The sequence below is a fragment of the Chanodichthys erythropterus genome, chromosome 2 (assembly GCF_024489055.1).
Source record: "Chanodichthys erythropterus isolate Z2021 chromosome 2, ASM2448905v1, whole genome shotgun sequence".
In the NCBI taxonomy this organism is placed as follows: domain Eukaryota; kingdom Metazoa; phylum Chordata; class Actinopteri; order Cypriniformes; family Xenocyprididae; genus Chanodichthys; species Chanodichthys erythropterus.
The window spans coordinates 26365428-26389349 of record NC_090222.1 but is presented as its reverse complement, the minus strand read 5'-3'; the positions used below and the strand labels follow the sequence as shown (position 1 = coordinate 26389349).

General features: G+C 36.2%; 1 protein-coding gene across 1 annotated transcript; it reads right to left on the bottom strand.

Moving 5' to 3' along the window:
* Positions 1-1629: 1629 nt before the first annotated feature.
* dgat1b (diacylglycerol O-acyltransferase 1b) lies at positions 1630-22969 on the bottom strand. The gene is made up of 17 exons (XM_067394683.1): positions 22517-22969; positions 20894-20981; positions 19469-19509; positions 16686-16771; positions 16182-16234; positions 15504-15609; positions 13048-13176; positions 11095-11166; positions 10774-10877; positions 10365-10403; positions 10226-10267; positions 10095-10139; positions 9828-9940; positions 9541-9606; positions 9264-9351; positions 3795-3857; positions 1630-3597 (listed from the first exon to the last, which is right to left on the bottom strand). Exons 1-17 carry the CDS (start codon positions 22720-22722, stop codon positions 3433-3435), a joined length of 1506 nt encoding a protein of 501 aa, XP_067250784.1. The 5' UTR covers positions 22723-22969; the 3' UTR covers positions 1630-3432.
* Positions 22970-23922: the final 953 nt, after the last annotated feature.

Genomic DNA, 23922 nt, shown 5'->3' with positions numbered 1-23922 from the left:
TTCTGGTGCAGTTGCAGCAAAAGAATTGACAGTTCCATCAGTGCCCTGCAAATGACCCATGCACCTTATGTCATCTTACCAGACATGAATAAACATTGACAAAAATAGATAGGAACAATCCAACCAGCAATCACTATGCCGTAGCATTGTTTATTAACAAATATTAATTCTTCCTTCTCAACACAGCTAGATTTTTTTTTTTTCGTTCTTAATGTTTTCAGTGGCAAGTTTTATTTTTGGTCCAAGAACTTTTCCAAAAAGCTTCTAATTCTAAAAATGTTTAGTGATAACATTATTAGAACATTATCCCCTAACATTCTTATAAAGCAACAAGGAACTCCACAAATAGCATTACCAGCTTCACTTACCAACCTGACTTTATTTATATCATACATCTACACAAGTTCTTATTGAGAATTAACAGAAGTTTAGATGTTGATGTTTTATTGAAAATCCTATTTCACCTATAGTCACCATTAGTGTGATCAGTGTTGGATTTCATTGGGATCTTAATCTTTTTAATATTAGATTTTCTCTGGCTGCTGTAACGGTGTGTTTTTAGACACATTCATTATGAAAAAAGCCAAGAGAAAATGTGATCAGGTGGTTTGGCTATAGTTATTGATGGTGTCAATCATCATAGTGGCCTGATTCACTGATCTCATCCAGTGTATAAAGTTTTTGTAAACACACTGTACACTAAACTTTTGAATTCCAGTATCTATTACACTCACTTAGACATCAAGAATCAGCTAGATGATATGCTTCATGCTGCAGTGCATTCTGGGAGCCATGGATGAGTTTCGTATGATGCACCCAAAATCTTGATGTCTAAGTGAGTCTAATAGGGCGGAGGGTAGAACGATTGCTGCAGTGACCGACTGGCCTATGCTTTATTTGTTTTTTCCACAACAGCTAAATCTTATTGTTAAAGTAGTGCATATTTACTATATGAATAATCATTTGAAGCGTATTCTATGTTTTATACACAGCGAAACTGACAGCAAGCTGACTATAGCGCAATGAATGTTTATTTGGTTGTCAACAAATGCTACATTTTATTCAAAATTACATATCTTTAGATTTTGGCTTTAAACTTGGTGTTCTCCATCTTTCCAATTAATTCTGACAATAAAGCACTTGAATGTGACAAGCTCCAGGACTTCAGAGTGTGAAGTAGGATATTTCCCATAGCACATGACGGCAGCATTTTATTTCTACACTACCTCAAACCCTTGAATGATAGCATACCTGCAATACCTATGTTTATTGTAGTAAACTTTAGTCTAACGTGGGATTATTTTAAACTTGATACTAGTTGTTTAACTAAATAAACAGTGACATATCCAGCATTGATTTTTCTGCACCGTAATCATTCTTCGGCCGTTCCAATCTTTCGTACGTATGGCAATGTATACTAAACAGATCGCAGCACAGCAAAGCACTATCAGCCTATTAGATAGCAAAGGCTCTCGAATTGCGTCTGTTGCACTGCGGCACACGATAGGATGTTCATACAATATGACCTGTGGCTATTATAAGACTTATCTCCAAAGCCATTTATCACAAACTTGCTCTGATTGTGAGGATCTGGCACCCTCATCATGTGAGGACAAATTGCACTGGAAGGGCCTGATCTGTGAAAAATAACACACCGTGAGATTACAATGCATCCGGTTCTCTCCAGTGAATACAATTACGCTTGATAAATGTCTCCACAAAAACAAATAACTGTGGCACAGTAGTATCATTTGCAGGTTTGTTTATTCTCAACAGCCACCACAGGGTGGCGCACTTTTTATGAGTAGATCCCATAATGCCGATAATGGAGTACAGATGGTATCTCAATAGTGTACTGTGGAACAGTTTAGATACACAAAAATGCAATTCAATATCATTTTAAATAAAATATGAATTAAAAAATATGGACATAACATTTTCTATTTAACAAACGTTTTCTCTCATCCCTTTGCAAAAAAAAGTCACGTCAATTAAAGGATTAGTTCATTTTCAAATTAAAATTTCCTGATAATTTACTCACCCCCATGTCATCCAAGATGTCTTTCTTTCTTCAGTCGAAAAGAGGTTTTTGATGAAAACATTCCAGGATTTTTCTCCATATAGTGGACTTCAATGGCCTCCAAACGGTTGAAGGTCAAAATTACGGTTTCATTGAGAAATAAGGGTCTTATCTAGAGAAACCATCGCTCATTTTCAAAAAAAAAAAAATTGAAATTAAAATTAAAATTGTATACATTTTAACCATAAATGCTCATCTTGAACTAGCTCTCTTCTTCTTATTAGAATTCCAGCAGTGTAGATGCTGCTAAGTGTATTACTGCCCTCCACAGGTCAAAGTTTGAACTAAATTGTCATATACAATACGCTAGTGCAAGTATATAACAATTAGTTCAAACTTTGACCTGTGGAGGTCAGTAATACACTTAGCAGTGTCTACACTGCTGGAAATCTAATAGAGGAGAAGAAGAAGAAGAGCGCTAGTACAAGATCAGCATTTATGGTTAAAATGAATAAAATTAGATTTTTTTTTTTTTTAGAAAATAAGTGATGGTTTCTCTAGATAAGACCCTTATTCCTCATCTGGGATAGTGTAGAATGCTTTGAAGCTGCAATGAAACTGTAATTTTGACCTTCAACCATTTGGAGGCCATTGAAGTCCACTATATGGAGAAAAATCCTGGAATGTTTTAATCAAAAACCTTCATTTCTTTTCGACTGAAGAAAAAAAGACATGAACATCTTGGATGACATGGGGGTGAGTAAATTATCAGGAAATTTTAATGTGAAAGTGAACTAATCCTTAAAAGTGTCTGCATACTGCTTTAAAAATATAGCCTATAAATTAAAAAATTGCACATTTCTGTCTGTACATACTCTCATTGTATATTGTATCGCATATTTATGGACTGGCACTTATTAAAAAAACAACAACATCATCATACATTTGTATAGTAAAATCCGTTTAAGGATTTTTCACAATATTTAAATTGTAAGAAAAGGTTAAAATGCTTATAAAGTGACAGAACACTGACCCGAGTGTAAGTCCTACTAGTAATGCATACAACATACTTTCAACATATATGGCCGGTTTCATTTCGTGAAGTTAAAATGAGCACTCGACACCTGTAGAGTAACATTCAGACTCCTGTGCATTTCTATTGGGAGTTCTAGGCGAGATTTGCATAGACTGGCTGTTTTAGTTGTTCATAAAGGTTTAAACATAGCCTAGAGCTTTGAATTTATTTGAAGACTTCCTGGAAATCTGACTGTGCCGGGAATCTTCAACTGTATTAATGTACTCCAACTGGTACCTCTGCAGTATGTAGCCTAAAGTCTTACAGTAATATTTCAAAGTGTAGCTGCTTTGCCAAGTCCACAATCAAACTCAGTCGATCAGGCTTTACAGTGTGATTACAGAGCTTCAGTGACTGTCGGGTCATCCTGGTAGTGGGTGACATAGTAGTCATGAACATACATCAGAACTGCGATAGGTTGACCAATAATGAGTGAGAGCCACACAGCAGCATTTCCATAGTTACCCCGAAGAAACCTGGCCACAAACCATGCCAAAGGAAGCTGAAATAAAGATTTTTTTTTATTATTATTTTAAACTGAAAAAGGTACTAGTATTGACAGAAAAAACTGAATTCATTTTATTGCTCAGCTACCTGCTTAGATGATTATCACAAACATAACATACAGTTTTCTTATGCACGAATGCATGAACATAAATGCAGATGTCATTTTTGTATGTGAAGATTAAAGGTTTATACCTGTGCCATCATGCCCATAAATGCCCACAGTCTGAACATCCTGAGTGGAACACTGACCAGGTACTGCAGACAGAGATATATACTCACATTAAACACCTGAGTGATGGTCAGGTAAGAGTTTCTAAAAGGATTCAGTTTTTAGTTTTGTGCATTTTTAACTTTTTAACATTTCTGCATTTTAAACCTGTGGTTTAGAGAATGAGCAAGTTATCTAAGCTAACTCACTGAGGAAGTGAGTCATCTGACTGATTCAGTTCATAATTGAGAATGATGAGTCCTGAGTTCAACTGAGTCTGATTCAACAAATCAGTTCAAATGATTTACTCACCTCCTGACAATAAAAATTCTATTATTATTTGTGACCATGGACCACAAAATCAGTCATAAGTCGCACGGGTATATTTGTAGCAATAGCCAACAATACATTGCATGGGTCAAAATGATTGATTTTTCTTTTATGCCAAAAATCATTAGGATATTAAGTAAGGATCATGTTCCATGAAGATATTTTGTAAATTTCCTACCGTAAATATATCACAAATTTATTTTTGTGAGTGGATATGCATTGACTTCATTAGGACAATTTTAAAGGCAATTTTCTCAATATTCTGATTTTTTTGCACCCTCAGATTCCAGATTTTCATATAGTTGCATCTCTGCCAAATATTGCCCTATCCTAACAAACCATACATCAATGGAAAGCTTATTTATTGAAATCTCTGGTTTTGTGTTCCAGGGTCACATTTACTCTCCCTCATTGTCAATCCAAAGCTGCATTTGTTTTCATCAAACACAAAATATTTGAAGATTCAACAACAGCTCCTTTTAAAGCTGAACAGGCCCTGGTCACAAAAAAAACTTTGTCTCTATGGCATGATTGGTGTAAGACTTCTTTAAAGAGGTCTACTTTTGTGTTTGACGGAAAATATAACAGCATACAGGTTTGGAATGACATGAAGATAACAAATAATTCATTTTTGTGAACTACTGATTTAAAAAGAACTACACTAACTGACTGGCACACACACACACACAAACTGAACTCACTGAAATGTCTCGATTGTAGTCTTGAGTTTTCTGTCAGGAACACACACGTTACAATTTTCCTCATTTAAATAATTCCCACCCAAGACATGTGCAAAAAAATGGGTGAGCCTAGTTTTGTTTCGTTAGTAGTCCCTGCGTCCCAATGTGCATACTATCCATCCTAAATAGTATGTGAGATTAGAATAAGTGTGTCCTAAAGCATAGTATGTTGAAAAGAATAGTCCCTGGATGCCAAAAGTCCCCGGATGGTCTATTATTTCTATTAGATTTTTGAAGTCCGTACACACTCTAACAGCTAATATTGCCCACAACCCATTGCACTTTGAAGGAGGAATCAGTTCAGAACTACAAGCACGAATAAAAAGTGTTAAAGGTGCCCTAGAATTAAATTGAATTGAATTTATCTTGGCATAGTTGAATAACAAGAGTTCAGTACATGGAAAAGACATACAGTGAGTTTCAAACTCCATTGTTTCCTCCTTCTTATATAAATCAAATTTGTTTAAAAGACCTCCGAAGAACAGGCGAATCTCAACATAACACCGACTATTACGTAACAGTTGGGGTGTACGCCCCAATATTTGCATATGCCAGCCCATGTTCCCAACATTATGAAAGGCATTAGACAAGGGCAGCCAGTAACGTCTGGATGTGCACAGCTGAATCATCAGACTAGGTAAGCAAGCAAGAACAACAGCGAAAAATGGCAGATGGAGCAATAATAACTGACATGATCCATGATATCATGATATTTTTAGTGATATTTGTAAACTGTCTTTCTAAATGTTTTGTTAGCATGTTGCTAATGTACTGTTAAATGTGGTTAAAGTTACCATTGTTTCTTACTGTATTCACAGAGACAAGAGCCGTCCCTATTTTCATTACTAAACACTTGCAGTCTGTATAATTCATAAACACAACTTCATTCTTTATAAATCTCTCCAACAGTGTGTAATGTTAGCTTTAGCCACGGAGTACTATCAAACTCATTCAGAATCAAATATAAACACCCAAATACTATACTCACATGACCCGAAGCATGCATGCAACATACATGATGAACATCTTGCAAATATCCATTTGAGGGTTATATTAGCTGTGTGAACTTTGTAAATGCACTGTATTATAGAGTCGCGAGCTCAATGGGCAGGGAGCATGAGATTTAAAGGGCCAGCTGCCCCTGAATCAGTGCATAGTTAATGATGCCCCAAAATAGGCAGTTAAAAAAATTAATGTAAAAAAAAATGTATGGGGTATTTTGAGCTGAAACTTCAGAGACACATTCAGGGGACACCTTAGACTTATATTACATCTTGTAAAAAAAAACGTTCGATGGCACCTTTAAAAAACTACAAACATGGCGTATGGGCGTGACTGACGGTTAAGAAGGGATGTAAAGATAAAGGGGTTTGAGTGACTAATAATCAACATTTAACCTGATAAAAAATATTTATTTAATGTTATATGTCATCTGCAACAATGTGAAAGTGAACAATGCGAATTGGGACGCAGCAAGTGTGACCGAAACAAGTTCGAAGCAGTGGATAAATCACAACACACTGGTCTAGCCGACGAATCAGTGCATTGCACTTTTCGGAAAGAGGGGCTTCACAGAGACCGTAACCAAACAGAGCGTTACTGACAGATCGGGAAAAAGAAGTGCAGCAGCAATGTAAAATATGTGAAAAATAATGTTTTTTTGAACATTCAAACATGAAAACCTATTATAGTAGACCCCAAAAACAAACTTAAGACTTTGTAAAAGGGCATAATATGGCCTCTTTAAATCTTAAAGAGAGGTGTTTGAAACTCTGTCAGATTATATGAAGCAAGTGACTCCCCATAATCACACCACAAAATATTGATTAAGCACTGAAGGGTTGAGCACTGCTGTTGCGTCCTTTAACTACGTTCTTAACCTCTATTTAACTCCAGGGGTCTTGGAACACTGGCCTTCCCGTTACCCGTCACTAAATCAGAGCTAGATTGCACCCTCAGCACTTCACCCCTAAATAAATAAAGCCTTTTTAAAATTTCAGCGTATCTTTACAGCTCCGGTTTTAGATATTCCTGAGATGAAACTTCTCTCCATCTGAGCTTTCTGAGTCATTACTGTGATCCTGGGTCCGGTTCTGAGGTGCCCTGTGAAGGTCAATGTTTTTTAATAAGACGGTTAAGAATACTATCTGCCTGCACCTGCGGATTGGACACATCTTCCTCCCTGATTTCTCTCTCTCTCTCCCTTCCCCCAGCTCAGCTCACAGCTTATCACAGAGAACAGCAGCCTGATAGGAGCTTGTTCTTCGTCTTCCTCATCCCTCCGTTCTGACCTTCATCTCCTCTGAAGAACGGTGGCTACCAGCCAAACGCCGGGCACCTGCTTCTGAGTCAGGGAAATGAGACGACGCCTCGGGAGTGGCCAACATCTAGAATTTTACAAATGATTCTAGAATCCACAGCTGCTTCAAAGAACAGCTGCTTTCCGCAATGCTCAAAAGGACTCTGATTTTATTTTTTATTAATTTTTGTACATTTATGCTCATTTCTTTTTTGTTTGAAGTGAAGCGTGTAATATTTCAGTTTTAAAATACTTTCTTCTAACCCAGCTTCATATTCAGAGACAACTGTAAGTATACTACAGTTCAAAAGTTTGGGAACAGTACATTTTTTTTAAAGAAATTAATACTTTAATTTAGCAAGGATGCGTTAAATTGAACAGAGGTGACAGTAAAGACATTAATAATGTTACTGTGTTCTTTTTTTTTAATGTTAAATGCTATTCTTTTGAACTTTCTATTAATCAAAGAATCTTAAAAAATGTATCACAGTGTCTACAAAAATGTGAAGCAGCACAATTGTTTTCAACATTAAAGGGATAGTTCACCCAAAAATGAAAATTTGATGTTTATCTGCTTACCCCCAGTGCATCCAAGATGTAGGTGACTTTTTTTCTTCAGTCGAACACAAATTATGATTTTTAACTGCAACCGCTGCCCTCTGTCAGTCAAATAATGCGAGTGGATGGGAACTTCAGCTATAACAGTAAATGAAACTTGCTTAGACAAATCAAAAATAAAACCTGCGGCTCGTGGCGGCACATTAATGTCCTAAGAGACGAAACGATCGGTTTGTGCGAGAAACCGAACATTATTTATATAATTTTTTACCTCTAATACACCACTATGTCCAACTTCGTTCAGCTTCCTGTTAGTGAGGTCAAAAAATGCGTTCTGGTGCCGGAAGTGATGTCTCGCCCATATACTTCAATGAGCGTGAGACATCACTTCCGTTGTCAGAGCGCGATCCGACCTCACTTGCCGGAAGCTGAACGAAGTTGGACATAGTGGTGTATTAGAGGTAAAAAATTATATAAATACTGTTCGGTTTCTCGCACAAACCGATCGTTTCGTGTCTTAGGACATCAATGTGTCGTCACGAGCCGCAGGGTTTAATTTGGATTTGTCTATGGAAGTTTTTTTGACTCTTATTGTTCAAGTTCCCAATCACTGCTATTATTTGACTGACAGACGGCAGCGGTTGCAGTTAAAAATCATAATTTGCGTTCGACTGAAGAAAAAAAGTAATCTACATCTTGGATGCACTGGGGGTAAGCAGATAAACATCAAATTTTCATTTTTGGGTGAACTATCCCTTTAATAAAAAATGATAAATATTGATAAAAAATGAAGGATCATGTGACACTGAAAAAGTAATGGCTGCTGAAAATTCACCTTTGCCATCACAGGAATAAATTCAATTTAAAAGTATATTAACATAGATAACAGACTTATTTAAAATTGCAATAATATTTCACAATATTACTGTTTTACTGTCTTTTGTATTTTCTACTGTATTTTTGATTAAATAAATGCAGCCTTGGTGAGCATAAGAGACTTTGTTCAAAAACATAAAGGAAAAATCTTACAGACACATTTTTAAATGGTAGTAAGCCATTTGTTAGGTATTAAAATATGCATAAATATTAAAATTCTGATGCTAATAAGACAATAATTATTTTCATGTTATGGCCGATAACTGACAAATGGCTGATATTACAATTTAAAAACATTTTGTCTAATTAAAAACACTGTATTAAAACAGTATTATTAAACTTTAAGTGAGCAGTAGATGATGTTTTAAATTTATACTTTTAAAGTATACTTTTTAAATTTATAATTGTGTTATTTTATATATTTTTTGGTATTTTAATGGCATTAATAGTAAAATATTCAAAGTAATTTTCCGTATGTAAACACACTAGCTTCTAAAATATTACTGTGTATTGCTTTTGCTTATGAGAAGTAGCACATTTCTAAAATGAGAAAAATTCACACAGGTTGTTACGCTTCTTAGACTGTTAACTTTCATTTGCCATGACCCGACAGAATATTTAAAACAGTGTGTGATTTATGCATATCTCACCTCATGAAAAAAAGCAGAGGCGAAAAATACAGCTGATTGGCTCAGTAACTTGCCAGCACCTCTTCGCAGCAACGGCTTATAAAAGTGTCTTTGAAAACAGGAGAGAGAGGCACATAAACTCACAGCCAGTGTGAACTGTAAATAACCATATATTTCTTGTGGACAGATCACATTATAGTCTCTCTTCATTATAGTCTCTGTGAGTTTTACTGTGTCATATTTCATCTCGCCTCCCAACAGCTGTCTGCGGTCTCTTTCGAAACCCCTGTTCACTCACCGGAGACACCACTTGTGCACAGGAATATTCCAGTTTTGCCAGAAGTATGTTATCGTCTCGGAGTTCCTAAAAGAAACACGTTGTCACAATCCATCTGAGACTAAAACTCTACGTACAGTATGAAATGGAAGTGGAAGAGGCAGAGATGGGACATATAAACCAGATTGACTGCATTCAAAGCCCATCAAAAGCAGTATAGTGTGGAAGTGGTACCACTAGCCACTCAAATATAGCTTTTAAAAAGTGAAATAACAGTAAAGACATCCAAAGAAGATAAAATCACTCACCACCAGTCACGGTAAAACTCCCGATCTCCAAACCTCAACAGCTCAGCCACAAAGTTCATTGAGGAATGGAAAAACGAGTAGAAGAAAATCAACCAGAGGAGATGGTTGGGCACCTAGTATAAAAATAGATATCAGTATTTACTCCGTAATTTGTTTCATGCTTCATATCTTCCATCAAAACAATACAGATGTAAGCAAAAATATGAACACAGGACTGTGTTTCTATTCTGAGGAGGAAACATTGACCTTAAAGTTCATTTTACTTACTGCGAGTCTAAGCAGACGCTCTGTCATTCTAGAATAGTCCATTTCCTGAAAAAATGAAAAACAGTTTATAGAATTCAAGCACGCTTATTCTTAAAGCACTGAAAAACAGAAGATAAAGCACATGAACACACCTGCAATGGCTTCATTGAACTTCGAATGATTGGCACCATCCACTGGAAGACAATAGTAAGAATATTAGATATGAAATATGCCTCAAAGACATGAAAATTGCAGGTTTTCTGTGATTTCCAAATGCACTGTGATGCTTACCTGCTGCGTTAAACCAACCAGTAACTGAGTGAGGAGCAACTGCAACAGACAAGCGAAACTGATTTTAATTTCTCACCAAATATAAAACTAAAATGTTAACAATAGAAGTGTGTGTGTGTGTGTGTACATGAATTAAATTTGTAATTTGTATCAGCTATAACTGAAAGTAATACTCTAACACAAGCACTTTCATAAATAGAAATTACCCTCATATATTCCTGCCATGACTCCTGGCAATTGTGTGCAAACAATAAGCTAATTCCTATGATTTATTGCCATTGGCAGATTTAGGGAATAATGCAATATTTACAAAATAAACAAGCCATAATATACTGTGAATAAATCTGGCAGCACAGCTTATCAAGAACTGTCAATAATGTCAGGAAATATGTCCAAGCCAATCACCTACCATCTCAAAAAGCCTCCTGAGCAGAAATCCCATTCGGATGGATTCAGAGCGGGGAAAATTAAGCTCATAGCACAAGGTTGGAGCCAAAACAAAATAATAGATATCTGGGGAAGAAGAAGTTCAAATACTAACTACAAGTTCTCAGGTTATAGTATTTGACACTAACAAAATTATTGTTAGATAACATGAAAATAAAAGAAAATCTTTTATTATCATAAATAACAATGACTGTATAAGCATCTGTGCCTGACACTATTCTTTATTTCAGCAAAGCAGAATTACGAAATATTGCCTTAACATTTAAGGCATACTGTAGCTTACTTCTGAGGGAGAGATTTCCTGGGTAAGACACATGTGACTGCATACCGCTGGATGGAGATTGAGATGATGGACCTAAGAACACAGGAACTGTCAAGAAATGTACAAATCTGCTTCTGAAGTCAATTAAACCTGACGTTCAGCTAAAGAATATGAACTTCATTTATAAACTGGAACTGGACGCACTGCACAATCATACAAGCATTCACTGCAAAACATGAACTCTCGACTATACGCCAAGGACATGACTAAATTATTATTAATCCTATAACCTGTCCCTCCAGGATTTTGCAATCTTGCAACTGCAAGAATTAAAGGCATCGTCTACCCAAAAACGAAAATTCTGTTAAAAAAAAAAAAAAAAAAAAATCACTCATGTCGTTCCAAACCTGTATGACTTTCTTTCTTCTGTGGAACACAAAAGAAGATATTTTGAAGAATGTTGGTAACCAAACTGTCTCATTGACTTCCATTAAAAACATCAAAGAATACAATGGAAGTCAATGAGTAGCAAAACTGTTTAGTTGCCAACATTCTTCAAAATATCTTCTTTTATGTTTTATGTCTTCTAATAATAGCTAATCAAAATCCATAATTGAAAGCCCAAACAAACTGATCCAAAATGTGATTGCTTGAAAAATCCAATATAACAACAATAGAAAATATTATAACTGTTAAATTGGCAAAACGCTGAATAATAATTTAATACTTTTAAAAAGTACAGCTGCAGCACATAATCAATGACTGTGTAAGCATCTGTGTCTAACACTATTCTGTATTTTCAGCAATGCAGAATTATGAAAGTTTCTATACTGGTGTCACCATTTGCATTGTGCATATAATGTATAAATACATAATAGGGCTTTTCACACCGCGCTTAACCCCGGGTTATTGACAAACTTGTACAGTGTGAAATGATGTGTTGTTAGAATCTTACAGCCAGACGCTTAGCAACAGACAGTGTACTCATATTTGCCTGCTTTGTATATAAACAGTAAATTCAGCGTTTGAGAGGAAAAATGTCAAATGCTGACAGAAAACGCAACAATTTGAGTTAAGAAATGACTGTTTCATTCTTACCTTTATAGTCCGATATGCCTATTCAGCATAAACTCGATAATACAGTCGGCAATACGAGGATGCACAATGCTAGAGCTATGTACACAGGTCACGTTCTGCGTTTATCCAATCAATGACACTGTCACCGCAAATATGCAAATAAGAATGTTAATCCAGGGTTAAGGAAAGTACAATGTGAAATGTCAGTTTATGAATACTCAGGATTCATAATTGTTAACACCAGGCAAATTATGAGCAGTGTGAAACGTGAAGCAAGAAAACCCAGGATTCGTTTACCCGGGGTTAAGAATGACCCAGGGTTAACTATTTCAAGTGTGAAAAGCCCTAACGTTTCAAATATTGCCACATTTTTTGAAAAAAAAAGGTGCAAAATATTCTATTTTGGGCTGCAAAAAATGTAAATAAATAAATAAAAGTCCTGTGATATTCTGATGGGACTATATAATTCCTTCATTAACAACCTGTTAAACTTTAGTTGATGTATTAATATCATACTATCAAGTTTAGGTGTAATAATGTTGTTGTTGTTTTTTTTGCATAACACATTTTTCTTTAGCCTTTTCAGTGCAAACTGCACATTATTCATTGCAGAACAATCGCTAAAAGCCCAGGAACAATTTTTATGGATGTTGCTCCCTCATCACAAGGAATGGAACAATGTCCATGACATATTCCATGGCTGTATCTCAGCGTAGTGTTTATTGTGTTGTAAATTAGAATTATAATAGCCAACAGGGGGCGACAAAAAGGTCATCACAGTTTTGGCCATATAGTGCACTAAATATATTAACTAGCAATTTATATGAATTCCATACACTTCATACTGCAAAAGAGACTGCACATCATTTTTGATCAGGGGTGGATGTATTTACTCACACGAAAGAGATCTGGAGAGGCTGCGGGCCTTCGCTTGTGTTCTTTCTCTGCACCACCTGTTAACATCTTTATACGAGTACAGTTTCAAAAACAGGATGGTGTAGACCCCTAAGGCAAACGCTCCTCCGACTGCATAAAGAGGACACAATGACAGAAACACAGTATTAGAAAGACCTTTTTGTTATAAACAGAACTCACTACTTCCTTTAAATACCTGGATATAGGAACACAAGAGGTTTGCAATGCAAATACACTTCCATCACAACACCACAGCATGCCTCCTTTTAATGGTTCATAACTTATAGTCACGTGACCCAGCACGTCCAGACTCATAGCTCATCACCACTCTAGCATGCACAGACCTGGCTCACATTCATATGCTCCCTCCACTACTGCTTTATCAATAGCAGCCATATGTTGGGTGGAAATGGTCCATGCAGGGGCTCTGGAGTGCGTCTATGCCCAAGAGAGATGGACTCAAGGGCTGTAGGACCAGCAGAGGCCCCGACGGCCCCTGAAATGACCTGGCTGTCTGGTACAGGACCAGTGTGTGCAGTACTAGGCTGACAGATGGAGGCACTTTTTCGCCTCCCGTGGTGCAAACAGATGAGAGTGGACAGAAGAGCCAGCGAAAGTTGTGGTATGGAGAGGAGGAAGTGAGGGATTATATTTCCTGCAAAAATGCATCATTATATTGTCCCTGAATTTAGGTTTTAAAATTCGAAATGGCTAAATATAAGAGTCTATCACTAATCAGGACACAATGAGGGTCAGAATCAAACCTGCATCAAGCACCACAGATAATCATTAGGCTCTGGCTCTGATTCTACAATGATCTGATATTGCAAAATACTGATCTATCTTCTAGTGTGAATAAAAATACAATTCACAACCAGCTGAGAATCTGAATGATGGTATAAAGTTGGATTTGTTAAGTCTGTCATTTAGAATTTGTTTGTGCCCAATAATTTCTGCAAAGCTGGATCACATAACAGGCATATTATAGTCAAAATGTGACTGTCCAGAAAAACAAAATTAGTGATAGAGAATAAATTAATACATTAGGGATGCATTTCAATATGTATTATAAAAAATTTATTATATATTCATTCATATAATATATATATATATATATATATATATATATATATATATATATATATATATATATATATATATATATATATATATATATATATATATATATATAATTCTGCACTATTTTGAACACTAAAAACACCAAACTAAAAACTGTATTCAATCATTAAGTGACACAACTGAATTTAGAGTATTAATTTATATTTTTTAAAATAACTATAAGGCAAATTATTGTTATTTTCACATTCTCTATTAAAAAACCTTCAAAATTATGTTTGTTCCAAAATTATGGAATCCAACAAAAAATGACTGAGCTACACCTGTTTACAAAGGCGATCATTTGTTTTTATATAAAAGCATATACATTCACAATTTTTTCAAAAATTACCGATCATTTCGCTAGATAAGACCCTTATTCCTTGTCTGGTATCGTTAAAAGCCCTTTGAAGCTGCACTGAAACTGTAATTTTGACATTCAACCATTTGGTGCCCACTGAAGTCCAGTATAAGGAGAAAAATCCTGGAATGTTTTCATCAAAAATCTTAATTTCTTTTCGACTGAAGAAAGAAAGACATGAACATCTTGGATGACATGGGGGTGAGTAAATTATCAGAAAAAAATTTATTTGAAAGTGGACTAATCCTTTAAGACCTACTGGATCTAATATAATGTTACACATTAGATGCTTTTCCGTACATATAACAGATAATGTTTGCGTGAATACTCGCCACGTATAAAATTAAAATTAAAATTCTGTAATTCTTTGTATATAGGGATTGTGTGCTGTCTGAGGCGTCTTTGTGTGCACACTACGGATCTGTCAATCAGTGAAAGTAAGACTGTTTTGTTTACATCAGCATGAGCTTGAAAATCACATTTCCTTGGTTCAGACTAATGCCATCGAGAATTCGCTATGAATATTCACAAAGTTGGAATGCTGCACTTTACAACAACACCAAACTTGTGAGGAGAGACAAATGGCATTTTTCGTGGTAAAAGGAAAGGTACTCGTCTCAGAAAACTTACAAATAAAGATACTTTTAGATATTTAATTGCTATTTGCAGTATTGGGATCGCTAGACAAGTGCTTTAATGACCTCACTTTTTGTGAAAAAATTGACATTTTGGCCGTTGACAGTTTTGCCTGTAACTCAAAATTAACCCGTGCACGTTCCGACTCATTTTGTTAGCACTGGTCACATATTATAATGTACAGTATTTTGTATTTCAGTATACAGTATATTACAGTATTTCATTTGATATCTGCTAAAGATCTCAAATATGATATGTATACATGATTGTGTTGTATTATGTACACAATGCATCATGAAAGTGTGTGCATGATGTACAGTCTCACCTGGTGTAATAGATGGCAGCTTCAACACAACAATCATCGGAAAACATAAGACGACTGTTAAATTAAAGATGTAGATCAGCAGGCCAGCCTTCTCACTGATCAACCCCTGGAAAACACACCAAAAAGTCATTTACAACATGTCTGATGACAACACAATCAGACCAAACATCAAAATCACACAAAGCCAAGCACTATAATCACAAAACACAAATCGCCTAGATAATAACACAATCAGACAAAAGAACAAAATCAACATTACAAATTAAGAAATGACATAAAACAACCAAAACCCCAGGAACTAAGAACAGACAGAAATTTCACATTAAAATGCATCTCTTCTTTAAATGCCCTGCACTTTATTTTTTTTATTGAAGTCCTACACAACATCAGCAAAATGCCTGAACTGTTTATAAGTTAATTCAGTTTCAATTCAGCCAGTTGAGTAAATGTGCTGATACTCAGTTCACGTTTGCAAGCTCTCTCAAATATGTCAGGCTTTTTAAAAAGCAATGAATCATATTCGCCCTCTAAATTGAACTCTTCACAACCCCTCAATGTAATTTCAATTGCCAAATTATACTGTGTGAAGAGACTGAACCCTTGCATTTTTATTACAATGGCTTTATTCATTATGATAAACAGATTAAATGTAGAAATGTGAATGGCTTTTCAACTCACCATGGCTAGTTTCCTCTCCGTGTACAAGGCCAGAAGTATAAAAACATTAGAAACTGCAAGAAACAAATTGTTTTAATGTCAAATATTATTATATTTCAAAAAACAAGTGCAGTTTTAGTAATAAAAACATATTTTTGCAGCCTGTAATGAAACAGACGAGGGTCAAAATTATACCCTCAGGATGAACCTTACAACAGGGCAGACGGCCAGCGCACACACACAAACACACTCACAGCATTGTACAATCACACCACATGCTACAAACAAGATCAAATCGCCAGCCGCTCTATAAAGACTAAGGGTTAAAAAACAATTACATACTTCTATGCCTTTGATAACATGCAAAATTACACACAAAATCTACATTTAATTAGATTAACAAAGAGTAGAGGCATTATCTCAATATGCTCTCTGCCAGACAAATTTTAATAATGTCCCTGTCTGGAAAACAAAAGAATAGACCAAAAGGGGAAATTTATGCTAAGCTCCCTTTAAAATACATACCAATGACCAGGCATGCAGCAGGCCAGCTATACGGGTTCTTCAGGAACAATGACACCACTTGAATGGGGTCCACTAAAATGCCATACCTACGACACAAAGAATGGATGTGAATTACAAAACAGACATGTTCCCCAAACCTTTACACATCTGATGCAACATATTTTTAATCCTGTATTCATCCCTTGTTCTGAACCACAGATTATTTGCGTCGGTTTCAGCGGGCAGCTGTATACATACTGTCTGCAAGCAGCAGTGTGCAACATGATGACAGCATATGGTTCCCTCAGCATGGGGTTTAGTGTTTTATTCTACTCAGGGAGAGGAAGGCCTGTACACTTCTCAAACAAACCCTATAGACTCATCTTCATCCACATGACACTCAAAACACAGAGAAAGCAGAACAGCGGAGAATGCGTTTTAACGCTTTTGTGTTCATTCGATAACCGCTCAATGGGGAAGTTGGAGATAAAGGTGAAAATTAAGTGACGTGTAGCCAAGTATGGTGTCTCATACTTGGAATTGGTGCTCTGCATTTCACCCATCCAAGTGCACACACACAGCAGTGAGTATTTAACACACACACACACCGTGAACACACACCTAGAGCAGTGTGCAGACAGTTTTTTTGCTGCGGCGCCCTTGGAGTGATTGGGGGTTAGGTGCCTTGGTCAAGGGCACCTCAGTTGTGGGTAATGAGAGTGGAAGAGAGCGCTTTATTTATTCCTTCCACCTACATTTCCTGCTGGTACCGAGACTCGAACCCATGACCTTCGGGTTACCGACTCTCTAACCATTAGGCCATAACTGTTTGAGGACCACATTCAGCTCTTCATATTCTTAGAGACACTTGCTGCGTCCCAATTTGCCTACTTATACTACGTCCTAAAAGTATGTACTGTTTTTGTAAAGAAAAAGTACATACTTTTGAGTGTGTAGTAGAAGAGTATGCAAGTTTTGGGACATACTACCTCGTCATAACTGCGTCTTTAACGGACGTTCTGTTGCTTAGTTACTCAACCTGTAACTGTTTAAACTACCCTGTCAATCATCTTGTCACAGTTAAAATCCTCCACATTGAATTAAATTTATTTTCTTCCGTTTCGGAGAGAAATGTAGTCGCACGTTGATCTGCCAGTCATGGGTCTTTCATGCAGAGAACTCTCCTCATCTTTGCATAATGATGCATTTAAAAGTTAATGACCAAACACATCGTTATAAAAGTTCACAATGCTGTTGCAGATGAAATATAATATGGACAACATTTAATAAATATCTTTTTGTCAGGTTAGAAACTGCTTATTAATCATTCAAGCCCCTTTATCTTAACCGTCGTACCTCGCACGTCCGTCATGTTTGTGGTTTTTAAACACTTTTTATTCGTATTTGTAGTTCTAATCGAATCCTCGTCCACAGCGCAATGTGTTATGGGCAATATTAGCCGTTAGAAGTGTGCACGGATCTGCCCTTCGAATTCTAACCGGAAAAAGTACACCATCCGGGTATCTTTGGAATACTCATTTCAACATACTACGATTTGGGACATGCTAATTCTTTTTTCGAATACTATTTAGGATGCATAGTATGCGAATTGGGACGCAGCAACTTTGAACTTTTTCATTTGCATTTGATTGGACAATCTAATTTGACTTATATATTTTTGAGCAACATGAGTCATTGATATTCAAATTTCAATTATTGATATTGTAAATTTTAAGATAAAAAAATTGGACCACAAATCTCCCAATTTTATTTCGTTAAAGTGACATACCCTTTACTCCGTATTGTGACGTACATCCGAGTAAAACAGATTAATGAAAAAGAAAAAAAATGTAGAGCAGGCCAGGGCGTTGGTTCAATCCATCAGTTGTTGATTGGATGAAGGAAGATCTAAATGCGAGCTTGCAGTCGATTGTAAGAAAGGGGCGGGGTTTAAGCAGACTAAATGATTGGAGAAGTCTGGCATACAGTATGTCACCAGAGAGAAGATTTACGTTATGACATTTTGATTAAAAATTACAAGTTCAAATTAAAAAAAAAAAAAAAATCATGGCTGAATCATTCAATTGATTGGGTGAGTTTTCATTTCATGCAAACTTCAAGGGCCCCTATCATATACCCGGCGCAATGCGACGCCAGGCACAATACAAGTGTTTTTTGCTAGTTTCAGCCCAACGCAGTTATCATTTTCACATCCAGTGCCACATTGTTTAAACAGCAAATGCACTCACGCCCATCTGTTTGCCTACGGGTGTGTTGGTCTGAAAACGAGCTGTGTTGAGGTGCATTGTTAGCGTGTTGCTATTTTGAGGCAACTGAAAATGAATGCACCAACAAAAACCTGGTCTAAAGTCAATGCCGCAGTATTCATTTATTTGTATTATTTAAATGGCGCGTTAGTAATATGCACCTATAGATAGTTGCACACTGCGTGTGTTTGTTACACATACAGGGACACGCAGCAGTACACAAACATTTTTAAATATTGAATGTAAAAAGGATTCCTTGTAAATGTAAATAGCGAATCCGCCATGGTGTAAACGCAACTGGTTTTTAAAGGGAATGGAAGATGACACTCTGATTGGTTTATTGCATGTTACGCCCAAAACACACTCATGACCCATGACTAGGTACAACCATTTTACTGAACATTTTTTCCGCCATTAAACTAGCAAAAGTGGACCTGTGCCATGCGCTTCAGACCATGTGCTTAGATCCTTAAAATAGGGCCCCTAAGTATTCAAATGGTATGTTATGACTGTGTCATAATAAAACTGTATTCATACCTGAGAAGGTTTTCCAAGAACAGGCGTGCATTGCTCAAAACCTGCAAAAGAGCAAAAGATCCTTATTCACTGTCTGTACACATTTTGCAGAGATACATTGAAATTCATGTCCATACATCTATACAGAAGACAGACACTTATTCACATGTATAGAATGAGAAAGAACAATGGAGGAAAGAAAAAATTCTGGCTGAAAAAATATGCAGAGAACAAAATTGAATCATCTCAAAGCTCACATTAACAGTAAGTTGAAAAGCGTGAATGCATTCTTCACAGTTTTGAAGACAAGGACTTGGCTGGCTGTCCTCCATGTTCAGCTAGTGTTTAGACAGACAAGCTGTTTTAGGCCGTTTATTTTTGGGTGTCACTTGGCATTAAGTGTGTCTCCATAAACAGACATACTGATTAAATATTCTTCACATGCCACATGACTGCCACACACCATATGATGTTACTTAAAATGTGGCATTGCAATGCAATTCTGTCACTAGTGTGGGTTTTCCTGTGTTAAAATCAAATCTGTTGAGTATTTTAGATTCTATAAGGCCTAATGCTTGTGTTTGTTAATTTCAGACAGAAAGAACCTTTTCAACGTGGTTGATACATTATATAATATTATATAACATTATATAACATAATATTTAAAGGTCCACTGAAGTGCCTTGAGATGCGCCGCAATATTCAATGTGTTGACGTAAATTCCACTGAAACAGGAAGACAGGGCGGAACATATCAAACAGCTCCTCCCCTTTTTAAAATTAGCCAATCGCATTTTGTTTATATCACAGCCACAGTTTCCTCTTAATATAGCATTCTGTGCAGAATTCAATAGGGTTCGATACATTTTCTGGTATGCGCTGACTCGCGCATATGATCTGCTCTGTGTCTCTATCGTGTCTCTGGACCGGAGCAGACTGTATGCATGCTGCAGTTCACGTGACACTAATGTGAAACCAGACTTCATTCGCCCAAATGGAAAGTATGTGTACACATTCTGAATCAGATTGCGCCATTTACCATGTAGAAAATAGTAAATGTGTGAACGCAGCTTTAGCATCTATATATAACGTAGGGGGCGGGACGCTTTAGATTGTAAAATCTGATGAGAAGCTAAAGTGCAGTGTGATACATATTGATACATATACATCAAAATCATTGATACATATTGGTGGAAGTAAGAGACTGTATGTTTTGAATGCTTATATCTTAAATGCAAATTTTTATAGATAACAGTAAGGCTTTTTAATCTCTGTAACTGACTTACGTGAGCGGCAGTAAAAATTATTAGTACTAATCTTTGGCAGTGAGAAGAAATGTTTACAACCTACACGGATATCTGTGACACAGTTTATCTAGAAGAATGAGTAGGCAAGTCAAAGCATGTAGTCCATCAGGGATCAGCTTATGTGACTGTTTCAAACTTACCAGCATTACAACACACCAGTTCAGGATGCCTCTGTAATTTTTGAAGCTGCTCGCAGAACTCAGCATTGACTCCTGCAACTTGTGGCAACTATAAGGTGGAAAGACATGAAATAAACAGTAATGATGATTAAACTATTTATAATGTTATATTATTGTTCTTTATTTAGATGTAATCAGTATTCCAAATTGGTATTGAATGATTGTGTGGATTTAAGGTGCAATCAACTCTATATCTGTGTCTGTAAAGGTGTGAACCAAACTATACAATTAGAATAACAAAGGAACAGCATTTCTCAGGGTAGATTGCAGAATCTCCAGTGGAATGTTATCACAGTATCTATTGTTTGTAAGCCTTTCGTCTTCATGTATAAAGTTCTGTCCCACAGACTTTAGGTTAAGATTCTTAGAAGGCAGACATGCTAACATCTCTGCTGAAGAACTGTGCTACACTACTTCAATAAATTCTTCTCCCCACAAGAATTCTGGTTAAGCATACTTATTTTATGTATTAGAGAGATCTAATATACTGGCGAGCCACCCGAATAACTGCTCAGCCAATTACAGGAAGGTCTAACTAAAATCCATAGAGCATAACAAGGCTCAAGGCTTTTTCACCAGGAATTACGCTGATAATATGGTTATTTAACAAAACATAAGTTAAAACATTGGGGGCTGGTTGCTTTCACAAAAGCATATATTTAGTGTTACTTTTAAAAGTAATGTGTTACAATATTGCTAAAACTACTCCCTAAAAAAGTAACTAATTGTGTTATTACTTGGTTACTTTTTATGGAAAGTAATGCTTTACACTACTTTTGTGTACGAAACAAATCAGTGGTTCGGAGCACCAAAGTCACATGATTTCAGCAGTTTAGCCGTTTGATGGGAGATCCGAATCACTAATTCGAAAGAAAAGATTTGTAAAGCTCAGAAGCAGTGTTTTGAAATCGGCCATCACGAGATATTGTTGAAAAGTCGTTATTTAGTTTTTTTGGCACACTAAAAGTATTCTCGTCGCTTTATAATATTAAGGTAGAACCACTGAACTCACATGAACTGTTTTAAATATGTTTTTGTACCTTTATGGATCTTGAGAGGTTCATGGTTCTCAATAGTGGCCTCACTGAGCCATTGGATTTCATCAAAAATACCTTAACTTGTGTTCCAAAGATGAACGAAGGTCTTAGGAGTGTAGACTGACATGAGGGTGAGTAATAAATGACATTGTTTTCATTTTTGGGTGAACTAACCCTTTAAGTAAGTTTTTACTTTAGGACTCTATAAACAAGTGACACACCCCTCCTCCCATGTAATTACAGATCATTGGTCAACCGGTTTTTTTTTTTTTTTTTCCAACAGTATCTTTTTATATAACATATTTACAGCTTATTATTTTTAGTTCTGCTCAATGGAATAGCTTTCAGTAACTTTTCAATAAGTGAAATGATGGTATTTGGGTTAAAAAGGGGTTAAATGTCCTGTACTGTGCCACATGCACACACAGGCGAATCCTGCCTCTCTCTGTGCAGTGACCAGCTGTCTTTGTCACTGTTGTGACTAGCCTATAAATGCCCACAAAAATTTACATTTTTGCATGACGTCTTGGCTTAGACTACAACTCACCTCATTTTGTCGTAGAGATCGCATTTTCGTTTGCCGTCTTGGCTCAGCTGTGCCTGTAAGTTTTTGGTGAAAGACTCCCGTGCCTTGGGATCACTGGCTGCTGCGGTCTCGCCGTTTCTGAGTTTCACAGTCTCGCTCTTTACGTTCGTGATGGTCGCGCGCCTACGACTCCGTGTGATGGGCCGAAAATCATCCTTGTCAATCATGATTCCAGCAATTTTACAGCAAGCCTTCAGCACACAAATTTAATTACCCGAGTCCACGCAGGAGTTTCATTTGGCTCTTCTACCGGAAAAACAAGCTTTTGTGTAAAGCCCCAGTTTTGCAAGCTATTATAGGCTGACGCAAGATTTGTAATAATGCTGTGTGACTCAAATGAATGTGTGGACTTTAGCACGTTTCTTAATAACATTAGTCTAAAGGCAGGTTTACGACTTTTCCCCCGGATCTAGTTCCGCGTTCATTCTGGCATGTAAAACGACTCGTCTAAGCCAATAGGAGTCAGTAGTGTATAATACTATAACTCAAGCTGCCTTAAGGTTCACGTTGTGATGTTTACAAAAAAAAAAAATTATAAATAAAATAATAAGTTGAACAAAAAAGTTAATTTTGTCAAAATGTACTGTTGAAACTAGAAAAAATAAAAAATAAAAATGTTATGGACTGTAAGTCAGTCCTCCATTTTCTTTTTTCAATACAATGAAAGTGAATGGTGACTGAGCCAAGCATCAAATTTTGTGTTTTACATAAGAAACATTTACATTTACATCCTGATTTAGAACAACATCAGAGTTAATAATAATAAAACATTTTTGGCTGAACTGTCACTTTAACATAAGTTTCACTAGGCCTATATAACTAGAATCTACTGAATGTTAAAAAAATGCTAAATCTTGGATCTTCAAACAGTATAAAAAGTGTCCCAATCACCCTGAATTAACTCTATACAAGTTATTGCATACTGTATAATCTCCTGAATGTCAAAAAAATACAAAATCTTGGATCTTCAAACAGTATAAAAAGTGTCCCAATCACCCTGAATTCACTCTATACAAGTTATTGCATACTGTATAATCTCCTGAATGTTAAAAAATACAAAATTTTGGATCTTCAAACAATATAAGTTTTTCTTTTCATCTTCCTGTTAAAATATTGTTGTTGTGGTTTTATGACAGAGCTAATAACAAATAACACAATGTTTTAATATAGTGAACCTTAGTAAATATAGTATTTTGGAAGTAATGGTTGAGTTTAGGAATTTGTGTGATTCCAAAATATTTCATTCCCAGTTTATTCTAGGAGTTACAGAAACAGGTGGAAATAAGCTCGAAAATGTGCTGTGTGCAGACAACCGCTACCTAAGATGCTCAGTGCTCATCGAGGCAGAACATTTCACCTTCCCTCTT

Bases quoted from the DNA above. Each gene is read 5' to 3' on its own strand.
- dgat1b (XM_067394683.1), bottom strand. From the start codon at position 22,722: ATGATTGACAAGGATGATTTTCGGCCCATCACACGGAGTCGTAGGCGC. The intron at 16,235-16,685 runs GTATGTATTTTA...TGTTTCTTGCAG, and splicing joins TGCTGCATGCCTGGTCATTG to TTTCTAATGTTTTTATACTT. The intron at 9,352-9,540 runs GTGAGTGAACAG...CTGTTTTCAAAG, and splicing joins GTGCACAAGTGGTGTCTCCG to ACACTTTTATAAGCCGTTGC.